The 16,990-nt window shown below is 54.4% G+C and overlaps 1 protein-coding gene across 1 annotated transcript in view; it reads left to right on the top strand.

The window, feature by feature from the left end:
* MAP2K3 (mitogen-activated protein kinase kinase 3) overlaps window positions 1-16,038 on the top strand; it is a 16,508-nt gene extending 470 nt beyond the window's left edge. Inside the window, exons 2-13 of the mRNA XM_010189234.1 lie at window positions 4,123-4,155; window positions 4,554-4,623; window positions 6,467-6,515; window positions 9,153-9,266; window positions 9,763-9,882; window positions 10,303-10,419; window positions 10,550-10,601; window positions 11,414-11,541; window positions 12,166-12,243; window positions 14,144-14,283; window positions 15,450-15,495; window positions 15,955-16,038. Coding sequence (XP_010187536.1) covers window positions 4,123-4,155; window positions 4,554-4,623; window positions 6,467-6,515; window positions 9,153-9,266; window positions 9,763-9,882; window positions 10,303-10,419; window positions 10,550-10,601; window positions 11,414-11,541; window positions 12,166-12,243; window positions 14,144-14,283; window positions 15,450-15,495; window positions 15,955-16,038 — 1,031 coding nt within the window. The remainder of the gene's footprint in view (window positions 1-4,122; window positions 4,156-4,553; window positions 4,624-6,466; window positions 6,516-9,152; window positions 9,267-9,762; window positions 9,883-10,302; window positions 10,420-10,549; window positions 10,602-11,413; window positions 11,542-12,165; window positions 12,244-14,143; window positions 14,284-15,449; window positions 15,496-15,954) is intronic.
* Window positions 16,039-16,990: the final 952 nt, after the last annotated feature.

The raw sequence follows: 16,990 nt of genomic DNA, 5'->3' as shown, positions 1-16,990 counted from the left end.
TTGGGGCTGCAAGGGGCTTTTTCGGCAGCGTGTGTTTTTCCTCCTCCTCCTCCTCCTCCTCCTCCTCACCGGCTTTTTTTGCAGAAGTGGTGAGTGTGGGGTGGCAATGACCTGCAGGAGCCCCTCGCTGCAGCCAGACCTCGGCGGGCCGATGAGTGACGGCTTTTGGCAGGTTCAGAGCCCTTTTTCCACTTCCACAGATAGCTTTTTCCACTCTTGGCGGTGGAAAATAGCACAAAGTGTGCCTGTGAGGAGCTGGCTCCCATGACCAAGGTGACCAAATTCCCCTCTCGGCTTTGCACCCTGCCCCTAATTTATTTCTTTCCCCTTTTTTCACATTTTTCTTGCTACTCTTTTGTTCCAGCTCTTTCCTTGCAGCAGGGCTGGGATGCACCCTCCTGCCCCAGCCGTGGCGTTTTGAGTCCCCTCCTCAAATCGAGGAGAACCGGGATGCACCCGAAATATTTTCCCCAGCACTAACGGAGCAGCCTCCCGTGCCACTGCCGTCCCCAGGACTTCACCTGAGCCCTGGGGAGGTTTAATTTCAAAGGTCGGCTCAGGCAAATACTTTTATTTGCAGTTCTTTAGATTGTCCTGCTCATTTCCCTCCGCCTACGCCAGCAGAGTGGGAAGGATAAACCTTGCAGGGAAAGCTGCAGCTGAATAGGACTGAAGTCAGTGGTGAATATGAGGGTTCAGATGTTGAGTTAAGCAGTTGCAGGAAATGTCTGGGTCAGTTCTTAGCTGGTCGGGGTTATAGCATGAGAAAAAAAGAAAGAAAAATTAGGCTTTTTTTTTTTCTTTCTTCTTTAGGAGGAAATGGTTCCTCTCTTAGCATAAAGGATGCAGTTACGTGCCTGCAGCATCACGTGGGTGGCAATCTCGGCCGCACCAGGAACTTCTGTCAGCTCATTTTCTGTGCTGTGTGCCCCTGTGGCCGGCACCCCCTTCCGCTGCCTGGAGCAGGGGTAACCAGGACGTGTCCCCACATCCTCGTCTCCCACTGCTGCCCTTTTGCCCCTGTGGAGGGCTCTGCATGGGGGAGCTGCGTTGCTCTCTGCTTGCAGCCCCCAGTTGCAAGAGCCCTGGGACAATGGAGCATTTCCAGGATTTTCAGGTCTCGTAGAGTGATCTCCATGATCTGGCAATTGCTCCTGACCCTACTGGGATCCCAAATGTGGGAAGGAGCTGACAGCAGCTGCCTGCGGGGGCTGAGAGCAAACGCTGCCCTGGGATGTGCTCGGGACAGAAGGGCTTCAATTGCGAGGTCTTGTCGTGCCCATCCCACTGCCTTTCTGTTTCTGCATTTTTTTCCACCCCCCAGTCCTCCTTCCACCCTCATTCACCCTAAAGCAGTGTGTGGGCCTTCCTTGGGGGGCTGCAGAGCCTCAGGGGCAACGGCACCTTCTGGAGGTGACACATCTAGCTCTGGGGTGATTCCTGGTCCCCACTTCCCATACTGGGGCTCTGCTTGCCCCGAGCTGACCGTGCAGAGCTTCAGGGCCGGATTCCTCATCTCTTTGGGTATTTTTTTGTTGTTTTCTTTTTGTTTTCCGGGCTGTGCTCAAGGGGAAGTGGTGTCTGCCCACTCCACCTCTGCCCGGCTGGACCCGCAGTGTTGCTGCGAGCTGGAAAGCTCATGGAAAATTTTGGGAGGGCTGTAACAGGCGCATCCAACCTCTGCCTCGGCTCCTCCGGCTGCAGGGCAGCATTGCGGGTGATTTTGTTCCTGCAGGCATGGGCTGAGCTGGGTTTTCCACTGGTGTGGGTGGCCCAGCCAGAGCCTGGGAGCGGTGGCAGGATATCTCCACTTTAATCAGTGCTTTTTCAGGTTGGAGCTAGGAAACGTGTTTTGGGGCTAGGCAGGACGGGGTGGGAAGGGGATCATCGCTGGGAAGTGAAGGGGGTAGAGTGGGCTGATCTGCCAGGCCCCCGTTAGAGCAGAGCTCATGGGATATGGCCAATGCACAGAGACATGAGATGACTCCTGTATGGTACAGGGGGATTTAATGGGGAATTAAAACCCATCCCTCGCTGCCCCCTAACCCGCGCTTGCAAATCCTCCTACCTGCAAGCTTGGGCTCTGCCAAACAATGCACCGCATTGCTTCCTGACCCCAGGACGGGTGCTCTCAGCTCCCTCCGGGCTGGCTTTTGCAGCTGGGGCAAGGGAAGGGGTAGAGAAAGACACCAAATCCCATGGGATGCCTGGTTTGGGGAGTGTGCAGACCCCGCTCCCGCTGCCTGAGTCACTGCAGCGCAGCCAGCAGCACAGAGGGTGCTTTGTGCCGGCTGTGGGATCACTGTGGCCATGGGGGAGAGGGAGAGTGAACGGAGTAAGCAAAGTATCAGCAGGGATGGGGGAATTCAGGCTTTTGTGTAGAGGTTTGGCTGGTAACTGCTTGGTGGGCTGCGTGCAAACCACGTCTGCGTTTTGGAGGAGGTCACGGGGCAGAAATGCTCAGTGCAAGGCTCCTGGTCAGCAGCGAGCTAAATCCACCCCCCCGGATGGGATTTGTGCCCTTGGCGAGCTCCCCAACCTGCCTGGGTGCAGAAAGGGACCCCCATTTTTAGGTTCTGTTGTCAGCCCCCCATGCTGAGTAGCAACAGTGCATGAAGGGAAAGCATTTCTGAACTCATGGACGGCATCCTTAATTTGGCTTTCTTTTGCGTTTTCTCCCGTCATTGCTCAGCTGGGTGTTTTGCAAAGTGTCCTCAGTGGGTACATTGGGCTGTTGATGGCTCCACCTTCCAGCCCTGCTGGGTGGGTGATGGTGAAGGGAAACTTTGCAGGCTCGCAAATGAGAAGCTGTAATCGCCGTGGCATGGTGAGGTCTCCAGAGATGGTTTCCAGCCAAGCGGGATTGGTTTGGGGTGGAGCGGCTCGCTGGCTGGTTTCACTGAGCTGGAGGTTCACGTCGTGCCTGTAGCTGCATCTGGGGAAGGACAGGACTGGAGAAGTGGGTTTCAGGCACCCGTCCTCAGCATCTGGAGCTGGTGGGGGACAGGGATGGGGATGGGGATGAAGACAAGGATGGGGATGGGGACGGGGGCTGTCTGTGCTGGGAACATGCTGGACGTGTGTCGTCCTTCTGTCTCGCTGCTGCGGGAGCTCTCATGTGGTGCTGTATCTCCTGCTGCAATCCCAGCTCCTCACCTCTCCCCTCTCTTTCCTGGCAACCTTTGGAGCTGGACTTTGTCCCCACGCCTGTTCCCGGGAGCCAGGCAGGTAGGAGCTGTTTGAAGGGCTGTCCAAGGCCACGCTGAGCCGCCCACTCCCAGCCCGGTGCCTGGAGCACCCTTTGCTGTTCCTGCTTTTTGGTGCCTCGTCCAGGTCTGTGCAGTCAGCAGCGCCTTTAGCTGCAAAGCGCAGCCCCCTCGTCTCTTTTGGGGGGATCAGCATAATCTGCTGAGCATCCTGAGGTCCACAGGACCACAAGGAGATGATTTTCAGCCCTGTGCGGTCTTCTCTGCCCATTGCTGCCCACTTTACCCCATGCTGGTTATTTCTTGTCCTTGTGGTTTCATCTGCAAGTGTTTGGCCTGCACTGGATGTGTCTGAACCCCGTTTCCCTCTGCAGCACTGGGTTTTGTTATCTCAGTGCTGCTTGGAAGAGAGCATCCTTGCCGGTCACTCCTGATGGGGTTGTGCCCTCTCTGGTGGGGTCTCAGCCTCTGCAAGCCTGGTTTTTGGCAGGTTCACTGCTGGCTCTTAGGGTCCCCTTGTGTCTGGTTTTGCCCTGGTTTCCCTGTGTTGGGTGTGAGGTGTCCCCTCTCCTGCTGGGACCGACTCCTTGGTTTTGTGTGAGGTCCGGTGGCCATCGCTCTCCATCCCAGATCCCACCCGTGCTGTGCAAGGGGTCTGGCTCTTCCCAAGAAGGCCTGGATGGAGGCTGGGGGGCTTGGGGGCAAGGGGAAGCTGGACGGGGAGCATTTTTGGAGCCCTGTGCATCACTAATGGCATGAGGACCTCTTGTGGCTGGAGAAATGGGGATCAGGCCAGGCTTGGCTGTGCAGCCCTTCTGCCTCCTCTGCCTGGGATCCTCTCCTTGGTCTTAGGGGTGCGGGCTTGCATGGGTCTGAAGCAGAAAAGCTGACCCAGTGTCTCCCTTCTCTGTTTCAGATTCCAAAGGATCCTTGGAGCCGCACAAACCAGGTAAGCACCCAGCAGAAATTGCAGCTTTAACCCATCTACTGAACATCAGCAATTAAAATCCACAAAGAAAGGGGACTGTTAATGGCCATGAAAGGTAAAGAGCACTTTTGGGGAGGAGCACTGCAAGACCTGGGAAATGGTGTCCATCAGTGCACCCCTGGGTATTTCTGCACCAAGTGCTTGACAAGGACATTGAGACCCACTTGGGCTTCTGACTCTTGCCTGAAAAATTTGAGGCAAATGGTTGAGAGCGCCGTGACCTGCTTGTCACCTTGCTGTAGCTGCACGGTGTGGGGGCCCAGGCCCTGTCTGCCCTGCCTGGTGACTGCAGGCAAGAGGATGCTTGAAGGAGACAAAGTAAAAGTGCCAGTTGCTCACATGTGCATCTTCTCTTGCAGTGAAAAGCAAGAAGAAACGAGAGCTGAGGATAACATGTCCCCCCATCAAACAGCCTGTTGCCAACACAACGTAAGTGTCTCTGTTGTTTAAAGCCAGCTGGTGGTCCTCCAGAGATGGATTCAACGCCACATCAAGGGGAATAGCCCGTGTAGGGCTGATATGAAGTTAAAGAATCAGGATAGTTATTTTTTTTCTCTTAAGCTCTGGCTTGTGGGTGATAAGAAGGAAGTACACACGTATGCACACGTGCATGCACACACATACACGATGTGTGTCTCTCTGGGAGGTGCCCGTTGGACTTGAAATAGCTGAAAAGCAAAGGCTAGGAGGCGGCTGGGAGACTTTCTTCAGTCTTCCTGCCATGGCTGTGCCAATGCCAAAGGGCAGAGGGACAGTGGAGAGAGCAAATCTGCCTGAGGGAAGAAGAGGGAAAGGTTTATTGAGCAGGGGAAGAGAAGAGGTGACAGCTGGACCATGGCAGGAGCAGGGGGATGAGGGTTTGGGGATGCTTTGTGTGGCAGAGCATCCTCCCCTTGACCATCAGGGCTACTTTGAGTTATTTGCGTCTCCCCACGAGGAGGACGGGGATGTCTTGTGTTGCTGTGCCACACACCGCTTGGTTCCGGGGGCCGGTGCCCAGCTGTATCTCAGGGCACTGGAATTTCTCTCTGCCCTGTTTGTTTTGTGTGGCTGATGCTTGTTATGCTGTGAGGGACAGCCCAGGGTGACGGCACTTGGTTTGACAAAGAGCAGACGGCTTAAATTCCTCTTCTGTGGTGCTCCTTCAAAACATCTTGGGCTGTGTCTCCACTGCTGAGCCTTGTTTGCTCCAGAAACCCTTTCTAGAGACCCTCCCAGCTCCAGGAGAGCTGTGAAATCCCCAGAGAGAAATATCGCTACCGAAACCCCCAGGTAGATAGGGCAGATCTGCCCGAGGGGGAGCCAGGGGAACTCCCCCATCAGTGCTGTGCAGTGTAGCATGCACACACTGAGCCCTGCACGCAGCAGCCACCTCCTTCCCCCATGGGTACATCTGTCTCTGCTTCAATCGGTGTTTGAATTTCTGCTGGAGTTTGCAGGGCACTTGCATGCCCAGAGCAGTCCTGTAAAAGCTGGTGCAAGCTACCCACAGCTTTTTTCTGTGCTTTTCAAGCTGCAGTGCAAATATTTGCGCAGCGCAAGGCTTTTGCTGTGTGCCTGAAGCACTTCCTTGAAGCCGGTGGTTGCCCTATTGCTCTGATGGGAATCGGGAGGCTCAACCAGTTGGGCAGTCTCCACTCTTAGAAGGTCCCAGGGCATGGGGAGAGCAGAGGAGCGAGGCACAAGGGACAAAACACTCGTGTCTGCTCTAAAAGTACCGTGCTGCCCGTAATGGGAAGTGGGCAGCAATGAGGAAAAAAGCCAGAAAGGAAGACTTTCGCCTGCCCTGCGCTGTGCAAAGTGTGGCCGTGAATCGCTGCCTGCTCTGCCTGCCACGCTGCCGAGTGTACACAGATGACTCACGGGGGAGGAATTACCTGCTGTTCCCTCGGCGTGCGTTTCGGGCTACGTGGCTGCGCTGTTACAACACCTGCTTGTCAAAACTTGATGGCTGAGCAGCTCTGCCGCAGCAACGTCTCATCCCCTCGCTCTCGGTTCCTCGGGCTCCTGAGTGGGGTTGGTTTCGTAGCCCATTGGTTTGGTGCATGTCTCACCTAGCTGACGCTCTGGGGTTCTCGCCGCATGTGGGCTGAGGTGTTACTGGCACGATTGAAGCATTTGTGAGTGTTTGGAGGGGGCTGGTGTGAACCCACGATGAGAAGGCAGCGTGGAAAGCAGCGGCTGAAAGTGCTTGGAGGAACATGAAACCTGACTCGGGCCAGGAGGGTTAATGAAGCTGGGCTTTCTCCTGACTCTCTCTCTTTTCTTGCAGGCCCCCCAGGAACTTGGACTCCAGGACATTCATTACCATCGGAGATAAAGTACGTGTCAGTGTGGTTTCTTTTTTTGCCTCTTGTATGGGCTTTTTATGTATCATGCAACCTGTCAAACCAGAGCACCCCGTGAGAAGGACAGTCCTGTCCTGGTGCAGCCCCGTGGGATGCATCTTTGCAGGGACGAGACATCCCCCAGCAGGACCTTTCTCCTGTGCTGGGTGTGTGGTTCTGTCTGCAGTGAGAGATCACAACGGTCCCTTGACAGCCCCAGCAGCCAGCTCGGTCTCAGTGGACAGACCCAGCCCATCCACCCTAAATCAGTGTGGCCTCGCCACTCTCTGGCTGGCCCGAACAATGTCCCCTTTGTCCCGCTGACCCGCAGGGCCGTGTTACTGCCCGTGGCCCAGGAGAAGCTGGGCACAAAGCTGCTCTCCAAAGCCTTTCCTAATGACCTGATGAAAAACACTGCTAGAAATAGCCACTGTCTCTCTTTTATTTCATTCTCTTGTTACGGGCTCTCTTGAGGCTGCAGAAGGCTGTTTGCAAACGAGCTAAAAATACCACACATTGGATCAGCCCTATATCTGGCTGCTCACCTTCCAGGCTGGGAGGTGGCTCGGCTGATGGGATCTGGACCCCGCGGCCTTGGTGCAAGGTTTTAGGGTTAGGGGACAGATGGGAGAGGAGGGAGGGGAGAGGAGAGGAAGCTTTGGCTGGATCCAGGGAACAATTCTGCTGCCTGTGCCATTTTCTGGCCACTGTGTTGTGTGCATTAGATGCTCCCTGTAACAGCCTGGGCATGGTGGGTGCAAGGGAAGGGTGCTGTAACTTGGGGAAAGCTCTCTAGACTTGCACCCTTCCCTTCTCTGCCTGCACCAATGTTTGCAGGAGGGGTCTGGTCCAGGTGTTTTGGAGGGACACGATGGAGGAAGAGGCAGAAGGCCAGCTTTTGGCCATGGGGATGGATGATGGCCTCGGGTCCATCGGATCCGTGCAGGCGATGCTGCGTGTCCTGTTACCAGGGGAGGGGAGCGCCGGCTCTGTTGTTGCATCCCCTCTTTTGGCTGGTTCCTGAAGTGTGCTGGGAACCACCAGCTTTTGGGGAAGCCTTAGTGTAAATGCCAGGAAAAAAAAAACCAACCCAAAAAGGAACAATAACCTGGAACAACTGCAGAGCACGTGGCCTGAAAAGCACCACCAGATCCTTCCGGGAGGCCCCTGCAAGAGCTTTGAGCCTGCGCTGCTTCCCTGCTGGCTGCCTGGGCCTGCAGGGTGGGAGGTTGGATGCGTCTCCCTTAGCCCCTGCTCTCCTCTCATCTGGATTCACCGTCCTGCCCAGGAAAGGGCTGGCACCTTCCTGTGCCGGGCAGCGCATAGCTCCCTGCTGAGCTCAGACACAGACCTCTCTTGCTCCCCGAGTCACATCGGGCTCGAATAAACGGAGCCAGGGCTGGTGGGAAGGCCCATTGGAGCTGGTGGCTGCTGGCCGTGCTGTGGCCAGTGCCGACGGGAGCTTGCTGGCCCACAGCCCGGCAGCCACATCTCCCAGCTTGGCTCCTGAACGCCAAAGGCTGTTTCCTCTCCACGCTGGGCGTAGCTCGCAGGCGCGATATCCGGCGCCGTGCCGTGCATGTTTCCCACCCTCGCTGCCTTTGTGGCTACTGGGGCAGTTTGGCATCCTGGTATTCTATTTTTCTTCCCTGAGAGCAGAGGAAAACTGGAGGCTGGATAAGGCCTGGCTAAAAGAAGGGCTGTGACTTATTAGGAGCGATGAACACAACATCCAAAAATAGCCCATGCCTCACTCAAGCAGTTTGTGCCCTGCCCAGCAGAGCAGGCAATTACAGGGTAACACGTCCCGAGGGAAACTTGTTGGTGGGTTGCGCAGGAGCTCGCTGGCTCCCTGCTGTGTGGGGCACCCGCTTGTCTGAGCACTGGCGATGGGTTTTTTTTTCCCAGCTTGAAGCAAGCGTTAAGTAGTTGCACGCACATGAGCTCCTTTCTCAGCGCTAACTCATGTTGTACCTTGGCTGCTTTCTGGTGGTGGGAGAAAGCATCAAAAGCAGCTAAAACCCATCTGGGCTCCCTGATTTAGGAACCGAGGTGCTGCATGTGCCATCCCACAGATACCGTAAGAGAGGCTTTGCGTGAGTAATGGTGTTGTTACACACACAGATGTTTGCGAGCGATGATCACTGGGGGTGCAGGGCGAGGTGGGGGATCCCTGGCTGCACACGAGGATTTGGAGCTGTAGCAGAGGCTCCTGATTGCTGCCCATGTTGGCACGGGAGCTGTTAATGCCCCGCAAACTGTTCAACAACCACAGAAATACTCTTGTGAGTGTGATCCTGAGCAGGCAGAGAGGCACCAGCCTTTGGTGCCCTTTCCAGTGGCAGTGTGTCCTGGCTTAAAGGATGAAAGTCCTGATTTCTCACTGCAAAGAGGGGATTAAATGAGCCCTGGTGACTATGAGGTGAGAAGGTTTGGTCTGTTTTTCAACAGAGCAAAAAATACACCCATCTTCTCCAAGTGTGGTGCCTCCAGTACGTATAGGAGCTGGTGGGGTCCTGTAGGTACTGTGGTTTGGAAATGCTTTGCATGAGTGAGCGTTGAAGCTCTGCTGATGTCCTTGGTGATAAGCATGCTTGCGTCTGATTTTCTTTTTTCTCTCTTTCGCTAAAGAACTTCGAGGTGGAAGCTGATGACCTGGTGACAATTTCGGAGCTGGGCCGTGGGGCCTATGGTGTGGTGGAGAAAGTCCGGCATGCACAGAGCGGCACCATCATGGCCGTAAAGGTGAGGACAGCGGCTTGCTGAGGGAGATGGAGGTTGGGACGTGTGGCTCCAAGGGAGTGGAGAGATTCTGCTGAACTCCACTGGTCGCAGCAAAATGGGGACAGATGTGTCTCAATTTGGCAGCCTGTGGTATCCCCAGTGTGGTTTGGCTGTCAGAGGCTCAGTGCTGATACCAGCTGGATGCTTTAGGGTTGATCAGCAGGCTCTGAAAGCCAGGCTTGGTGCCTGCAGTTCGATAGCACAAGGTTTGCATGTCAAAGTGCCTGTCCAGGCTGCTGGCCTGATCCTGCATCTGCTGCAGAGCTTGCCAAGGGTTTGTTGTTCATTAAGGTGCTGTCTGGAAGAGGGAAATTGGGCATCTCTTGGGGTGCTACTGGCCACAAAATAAGCCCGAAACACTTGTGTGGCCTCAGAACCGCAGGTCCTCTGAGTCAGTGTGAGGGATAACGGTGTTACCCACCTACACCAAACCCCTCTTCTTCCGTATTTGTCTCAGAGGATTCGAGCGACGGTGAACACTCAGGAGCAGAAGAGGTTATTGATGGACTTGGACATCTCCATGAGGACAGTTGACTGCTTCTACACCGTCACCTTTTACGGAGCCCTCTTCCGCGAGGTACTGAGCCGGGGCACGGCTGGGGGCTGCGCAGCACCTGGGGCCTGTGCGATTGTGCTGAAGGCACTAAACTGTCCCAGACCACCTCTGCTTTCTCCCTTTGAGACGCTGCCATGACTTAGTCAGCCTTGCCTCCTTCAGGCAGCATTGGCCAGGTGCTGTTCCTCACTTCCATGGCAGATGCCCAAGCACATTGTCCATGGCCCAGACTGACTTTGGGGTAGACCCTCAAAGGGAGGCCATCACAGGTAGTTTTGGTGGTACCTGTGCCCATTGGTATCCTGTGTAGAGCCTGTGTGGCCAGCAACTGGCTTGCTCTGTGTGGAGAGGGCAGTGTCCATTTGTCTGTCCCTACTGCTCCCTTCATCTCCCAGGGATTTTCAGGGCATTCCCTCTCAACGGCTTTCTCTCCATCTACAGGGCGATGTGTGGATCTGCATGGAGCTCATGGACACCTCCCTAGATAAATTCTACAAGAAAGTACTGGAGAAGAAGAAAACCATCCCTGAAGACATTTTGGGGAAAATGGCTGTGTCTGTGAGTGCCTCTTGGGTTCTTATGTGGTTTTGTGTGTCCCCTGAGCCTGCTGGAGGTCTCTGAGGCCTGTGGTGTGTGGGAACGGGTGGTGTGTGACTAACGAGTGCTCTTTCGCTCTGTTTGTCCCCAGATTGTACGAGCTCTGGAGCATCTGCACAGTAAACTGTCTGTAATCCATAGAGGTAGGTGCTGGATGGGGTTAGCATGCTGTGGCTGGAGGTTTAAGCCTTGAAATAAGTTGTGTGAGGACTCCTTCACGGGAGGTGTGTGGTGTGTCTCTCTGGGATGCCTACAGTGGGGGCTAATGGTACTTGGGACCATGGAGGACAGATATAGATGCCCAAGATTCATTTCTGAGATGTATCCTTCATGCATATGATTGCATGATGTTGTTTTCGTCTTCCTTTCCAGATGAAGGGTCAAGTATAATAACTGAATTCCTCACTACCTGTGTTTTTATGGGCATCTCTTTCTCTCTTTGAGTACATGCGTCGAAGGCAGCTTTTGGGGACAGAATCCCCAGCCCCTCCTGGCTGAGTAGTTCTATCAGGGTTGCAAATTACAGATGGGAATTGTAACACTCGGGTCCTGCTCTTCATCCTGGTGTAGTTCCTTGAGTAGTTGTGGACAGATCATGATGGGCATGAGACAAGGTGTCCTGAGAACTCGGTAGAGCTGAGCTCTTAAAGCTGTGTTGGATGCATAAATCTAATAAATCTTGGGTGCATAAACCCTAAGGAGCTGGGCATTAACTCCTCAGCATTTTTTATCTGCCCTGTTAGAGAGGAGGCCTGTTGTGCCTGGAGGGCATGGTTGCAGTTTTACCTGTGAACTGCTTTTATTTAAATAAAAGACATGTGAGGTTCTGTCTCCCTTCCCTTGTGTTAGGGCCTGCCTGCTCCCCTTCCAGGCTGGTGAGGACTTGTCCATCTTGTCTCAGGTTCTGTGATACCTCTGCAAGGCCCAGTCTGCCCTCTCATGTTCTCTCTCTTAGACGTGAAGCCTTCCAACGTGCTCATCAACAAGGAGGGACACGTGAAAATGTGTGATTTTGGGATCAGTGGCTACTTGGTGGACTCGGTTGCGAAGACCATGGATGCCGGCTGCAAACCGTACATGGCTGTAAGTGTGCTCGTGTGGGACCAGAGTCTTCAGCTGCCTTCAGCCTTGATTCAGGGAGGCTGCTGCTTAGAAATCAGTCTTGCTTCACCTCTGTCCTGAGGTAGAAACCACTTCGGAGTGCTCTGGGCTTCCTGACTCAGCAGAGTCCTCCGAGGATGGGATTACCCTCCCTGTAACCCTGCTCTGTGCATTAATCCCACAGCAGGCTCTTCTCTGCCACCTTCCATTTGCAGCAGGGTGAAGGGCTGGCTGGTGCTGGTTGTGGTGGTTGGAAGGGCTACTCCCTTGTTGGCTAGAAACTGCTGAGGCTTTTCTTGGCAGGATCATTTCATTTCATCCTCAAGTCACTATGAATTTCTCTGTGGCATCTGTGTGGGTAGCTTGTGCTCCTGGGGCAGGGATCATGCTGCAGGGATAGTAAAAGTCTCACTGTGGGAGGGGAGAGTTAATGTGGGCTTCAGATGGCTTTCATTGGTGCCAGATTTAACCTCAGACCCTGCCTCCATGGGGACATGAGCCAGGGGAATCCACCCAACCTGGGTTTTGGAGCCAGAGATTTGCTCTGTGGAATTTGCACTGGGAAAACGAGATAGAGTTGTAATATCTTCCTTTCTGCTGTTACAGCCGGAAAGAATAAACCCTGAGCTGAACCAGAAGGGCTACAACGTGAAGTCAGATGTCTGGAGTCTGGGGATCACAATGGTAACATGGAGAGCTGGGACCAGCAGTGCTGGGGTTGGGATGGGGTCTGTGCTGGTGGGGCTGTAACCCTGCTGTGAGCAGTGGCAGCTGTTGGCTTCACCCCTGGGTGGATGCCCACCAAACGGAGCTAAATTCTGTGTGTGATACCTGACAAATCCCCACCTGACTCCCTTTTTACAGAGCTATTTGTGTACAATGCCAGCTCCAAATAGCTCCACTGAGCTCTGAACCATGTTGGTGTGGATGGCAGACCCCCAGGGGACAATGTCTGCATGACAGTGGGCTTAGTTGGGCATCCAGAAGTCTGGCTTTTAATTGCTCTGCAATTCCCTGTGCGCTGGTTGGAAAGGGAGTCAGGGGAGCAGGGTTTGCTGCAGCTGGGTCACAACCTTTCTACGTGCCCTCCTCCTGTGTTAGCAGAGCTTTGCAGGAGCACTGGGGCAAATCTGCCTGCCTTGCTGCAGCGAGGGGTCCTGTGCATGGTTTGCAGCAAATCCTGCCTGCAGGGGAGCTCGGAGCAGCCAACAAGAAGGGGAAATACTTTCAGTTTCAAAATTGCAGCTGCTCAGGATGGTTTATGTACCTCCTGCAAGAAACGGATCTTGCAGAAAGCAGCTGAAGTCTTCTGGCGCCAGAGGACAAAGGAAATCCCAGCTGTTGGCTGCAAGGGGATGCCGCCTGGGAACGCGTCTCTCGCTTTCCAGGAGACTGTCCCTGCGGGTAGATTATTTTCAGGAGTATTTCCTGCACCCTTTTAGTTGTGATTTGTTTTGGGCGCTGCATCTCTGTGCTTGTGTGTGCTGCACAGATCTTCGGGCCAATATTCCCCCTTCCCCAGGTAGTTTTGTCCGCAGAGACAAACCTCTCCTTGGTGTCCCTGTGCCAGTGCAGAGCAGAGCTGGGCTGGCTGGAAATGCAATCAGCTCTGGCTTTCCTCCGAGGTGCAGGAAGTTGTGGGATAGGAGATTGCACGAATGACGAAATCTCTCAACCTTTCCAAAGCTGGATGGGAGAGGAGACCTTGCTGAAAACCTGCCAGCCTGCAGCTGAACGGAGCCCCGACCTGTCTGACTCCCTCTAATGCCTTCCTGTTATTTTATTTCGGAAGGGCTTTGGTTGATTTCAGACCGGGTGATTTTAGGGCTGTGGAGTTGCAGGGCTAATCCAGACCTTGCCAGGGTGGTGGCTCCATTCAGTTTTCCAGCAGCAGGAGCTGAGCTCCCCAGAGCTGAGCCAGAGACAGACAGGGGTCCCTGACTCTGCCCTGCATCCTTTCAGGTTTCTTATCCCTATCCCCATTCCCTCCCATCCCATCTCATCTGGTCTGGAGATTCTGCTGCCTGTGACTCGAGGTGGGACCTCACCCTTGGCATAAGGAGACTGCCCAAGAGCTGTGATGGACTTTTTCCTGCTTTAATGCGTGATAAAGCAGGGGTGACTTGTAGGAAGGACCTGATAATGGAGGTGGTTTGGCAAAGACCTTCCTCAGTGGTGCTCTCGCACTTGGTTTTTCTTGGGTTTGTGGATTTTTTGTGTGTTGAGCTCATCCAGTACAAGTCTGAAGCCCAGAGGCTGCCTTACGGCGAGCAAAGCACTTTGGGAGCCGGTGCAGAAACGGTGTGCTGTTATTATTATCTTTTAAGGTAATCCCATTTTACATATCTTTGGTGGCTTCCTGTAAATACGTTAATATGCTGAGCCAGCCTCTAAAGGAAGTATTTTTGGCCTCTGGGTCTTTGTCTTTAAAAAAGAAAAAAGTGCCGTGACCCAAATTGAGAATGGTTTGTGAGGACAGAGGTTTTTCATTTTGAATCAGGGCTGGTGGCAGGGGCTGAGGTAGGCAGGGTGCATGGGGTTGCGCTCGTCCCGGTGTCTCATGTCAGCCTGTGTCCCTCCTCAGATCGAGCTCGCCATCCTTCGCTTCCCCTACGAGTCCTGGGGGACCCCCTTCCAGCAGCTCAAGCAAGTGGTGGAGGAGCCTTCCCCCCAGCTGCCCGCCGAGCGCTTCTCCAAGGAGTTTGTGGACTTCACGGCGCAGTGGTGAGTCTGCAGCAGGGGACTGGTGGCTCCTCCCAGCCTGGCTGACAAGAAGCCCTGATCCATGGGGTTGGACCTAAGCGTGGGGCTGGCTTTGTCATCCTTTCGGAGCCCATTTCTCCCCACCTTGCCATACCAAGGCTGGTGCTTGGCCATGGCAGGAAGCGCTGCCCAAACTGGTTTTGCTCTCGGCCTGACTCACCCAGGCTGGTTGGAAGGTGCAGAGGTTTCTCTTCCCCTTTTGCCGTCGCTGCTGCTGAAATTTTGGTGGTTTCTGGCAAAGCAGCAACGAAACCAGAGTGCACCCCTGGCAGCATCTGGGCGCCTCTGGGTGAAAGCTGATTTGTGGTTTTGTGGGTGCCGTGTACAGTAGCTGCTCCCCTTGGGGTGTCCTTCTGTTGGAGCCCACCAAGGCAAGGCTCAAATGAGCCTCAAGATGATTCTCCTACCGTACAGATGGTGGGAAACCATCTCACAGAATCCCAGACCGTTCGGGATTGGAAGGGACCTCAAAAGCTCATCCAGTCCAATCCCCCTGCCAGAGCAGGAACACCCAGATGAGGTTGCACAGGAAGGCGTCCAGGCGGGTTTTGAATGTCTGCAGAGAAGGAGACTCCACAACCTCTCTGGGCAGCCTGGGCCAGTGCTCTGTCACCCTCACTGAGAAGAAGTTTCTTCTCAAATTTCAGTGGAACCTCCTGTGTTCCAGTTTGTGTCCGTTACCCCTTGTCCTATCATTGTTTGTCACCGAGAAGAGCCTGGCTCCATCCTTGTGACACTCGCGCTCTATATATTTATAAACATGAATGAGGTCTCCCCTCAATCTCCTCTTCTGCAAACTAAAGAGCCCCAGCTCCCTCAGCCTTTCCACATAAGGGAGATGCTCCACTCCCTTAATCATCTCCTCTCCTCCCTGTTTGTTCTGGTCTGTGTGGACCACTGAGGCTGTGCAGGGCAGACTCTTTTTGTGGCAAAACACCGTGAGTTGGCCTTTCCCAGTTACCTGCATGGCCGCTTTGCTGGTGGTTCAAACCTGCTTGGCCAAATGGGTGCTGCCCATGAGAAGATGTCATGTTGGTTGGGAAGGGGAGATCCCTCCTGATAGATCCTGTACAGCAAAGAAAGAGTAAAAATCCCACAACCTTTCTCTCCCGTTTTTTGTTTTCCAGCTTAAGGAAGAACCCAGCTGAGCGGTTGAACTATTTAGAACTTATGGTAAGTGCAACCCTATTTCTGCTGGTCTTTGTCTCCATGCATTTGGAAATTCAAGTAAATGGTCCAGCAGGTCCTAGGAAAACCAGATGAGAGGATGTGTGGGTGATTTTTTTAGGCATGGAATGGGATGGGTGTAGCATGTCTAAGGATGTGATGATTTTGTGGGTGTTAAGCTCAGGGTTTCTAGGTGTTTTCTCCCCCTGTCCTATCTGCTCTTGGCAAGTTTAGACCTCAAATGATGGTCGTAGAGCTGCCAAGTTGGCCTTGAACCTAGAAATGCCAAACCTGCAAGCGTTAGTTAATCTTTAAGCTGAAGGATGGCATCTGTGGCAGCCTGGGCAGGGTTGGTGTCCCCCTCTCCCCCAGCACCTCACCAGCTGCATGACATCCCGCAGGGACTGCTCTTGGGTTTGTCTGTCCTTGGGTGCGAGCTGATGATGTCTCGGTTCTTGTTGGCAGGAACACCCTTTCTTTACCTTGCACGACACCAAAGAGACTGACATGGCCTCCTTCGTGACAGAGATCCTCGGGGAAGACTCCTAACTCGAACCTCCCGGCTTCTGCAGCCCCCTCCATCCTGGCGTCCCTGCAGAAGAGCGCATGAGGACTCGAGTTAACGGTGGTTTGCACAAATCGCGCTTCCCCAGCCTGTGGGCATCTCTGGCCTCGCAATCTCTTTTCTCTTTGCCCTGTAAATGAAATCCCCCAGGATGAGCCTTTGGAAGCTGACACCTTCCTGAATAAGCCATGGAGACCGAAGGCTTGGGACTTCCCTGCTGACACCAGCACATCCTGCAAGGGGCTAGGGAGAGGATGTGGCATCTCCCCTCCCCAGCAGCCTGGGGCACAGCGCAGGGGGTTTCTGTGTTTCTTTGTTGCCTGGCGAAGGCAGAGGGGAAAAACGCTGCTGTGCTTGCCCTACTCCTGCCCCAAGCCCCTTCCTCGGTGTCTGATCTTGCTCACCTTCCCTTTGTGCTCAGCTCTCTGCCCCCAGGCTTTTTAGGGGGGCTGTGGGGCTCCCTGGGCACGCCGCTGTTCACACTTGAGGCTGTTTTAATGCCTGGCTCGACATCTTAAAGACCCTTGGAGGCAGCACAAGACCAGGCATCCCTCCATTGATACACCGCTCCCTTAGGGGAAGAAAAAGAGCATTTTTTGATAAGCCCACCTCGATGCAAGCTGCCATCCCTGCGCTTGCCCCCAGGACTTCACCCAGCGCACAGTGCTCCCTTCCCCACGAGGACACGAGGGGACACGGGGAGACGAGCAGGGGCATCCAGCGCCTTCCACAGCCCCTGCCTTCACCTTCCCCAGCTCCTAAAGACTTTGCTCCACCTCCCTGGAGCTCGTGGAAGACCTCGCACTGTGACACCCGCTCGTTTTGGAGGCCGTGGTCGCGCCCCTCGTGTCCCAACCTGCCTTTGAGCCCTCCAGCTGCCCGCCGAGGTGTCAGCCGAGATCGAAACCCCAGTGACTCGCACGGGGGCTGCCGACA

Source organism: Mesitornis unicolor, unplaced genomic scaffold, assembly GCF_000695765.1.
Source record: "Mesitornis unicolor isolate BGI_N332 unplaced genomic scaffold, ASM69576v1 scaffold21027, whole genome shotgun sequence".
Classification (NCBI taxonomy): Eukaryota; Metazoa; Chordata; class Aves; order Mesitornithiformes; family Mesitornithidae; genus Mesitornis; species Mesitornis unicolor.
The sequence above is the reverse complement of the archived record's forward strand: the minus strand, read 5'-3'. Positions and strand labels throughout refer to the sequence as shown.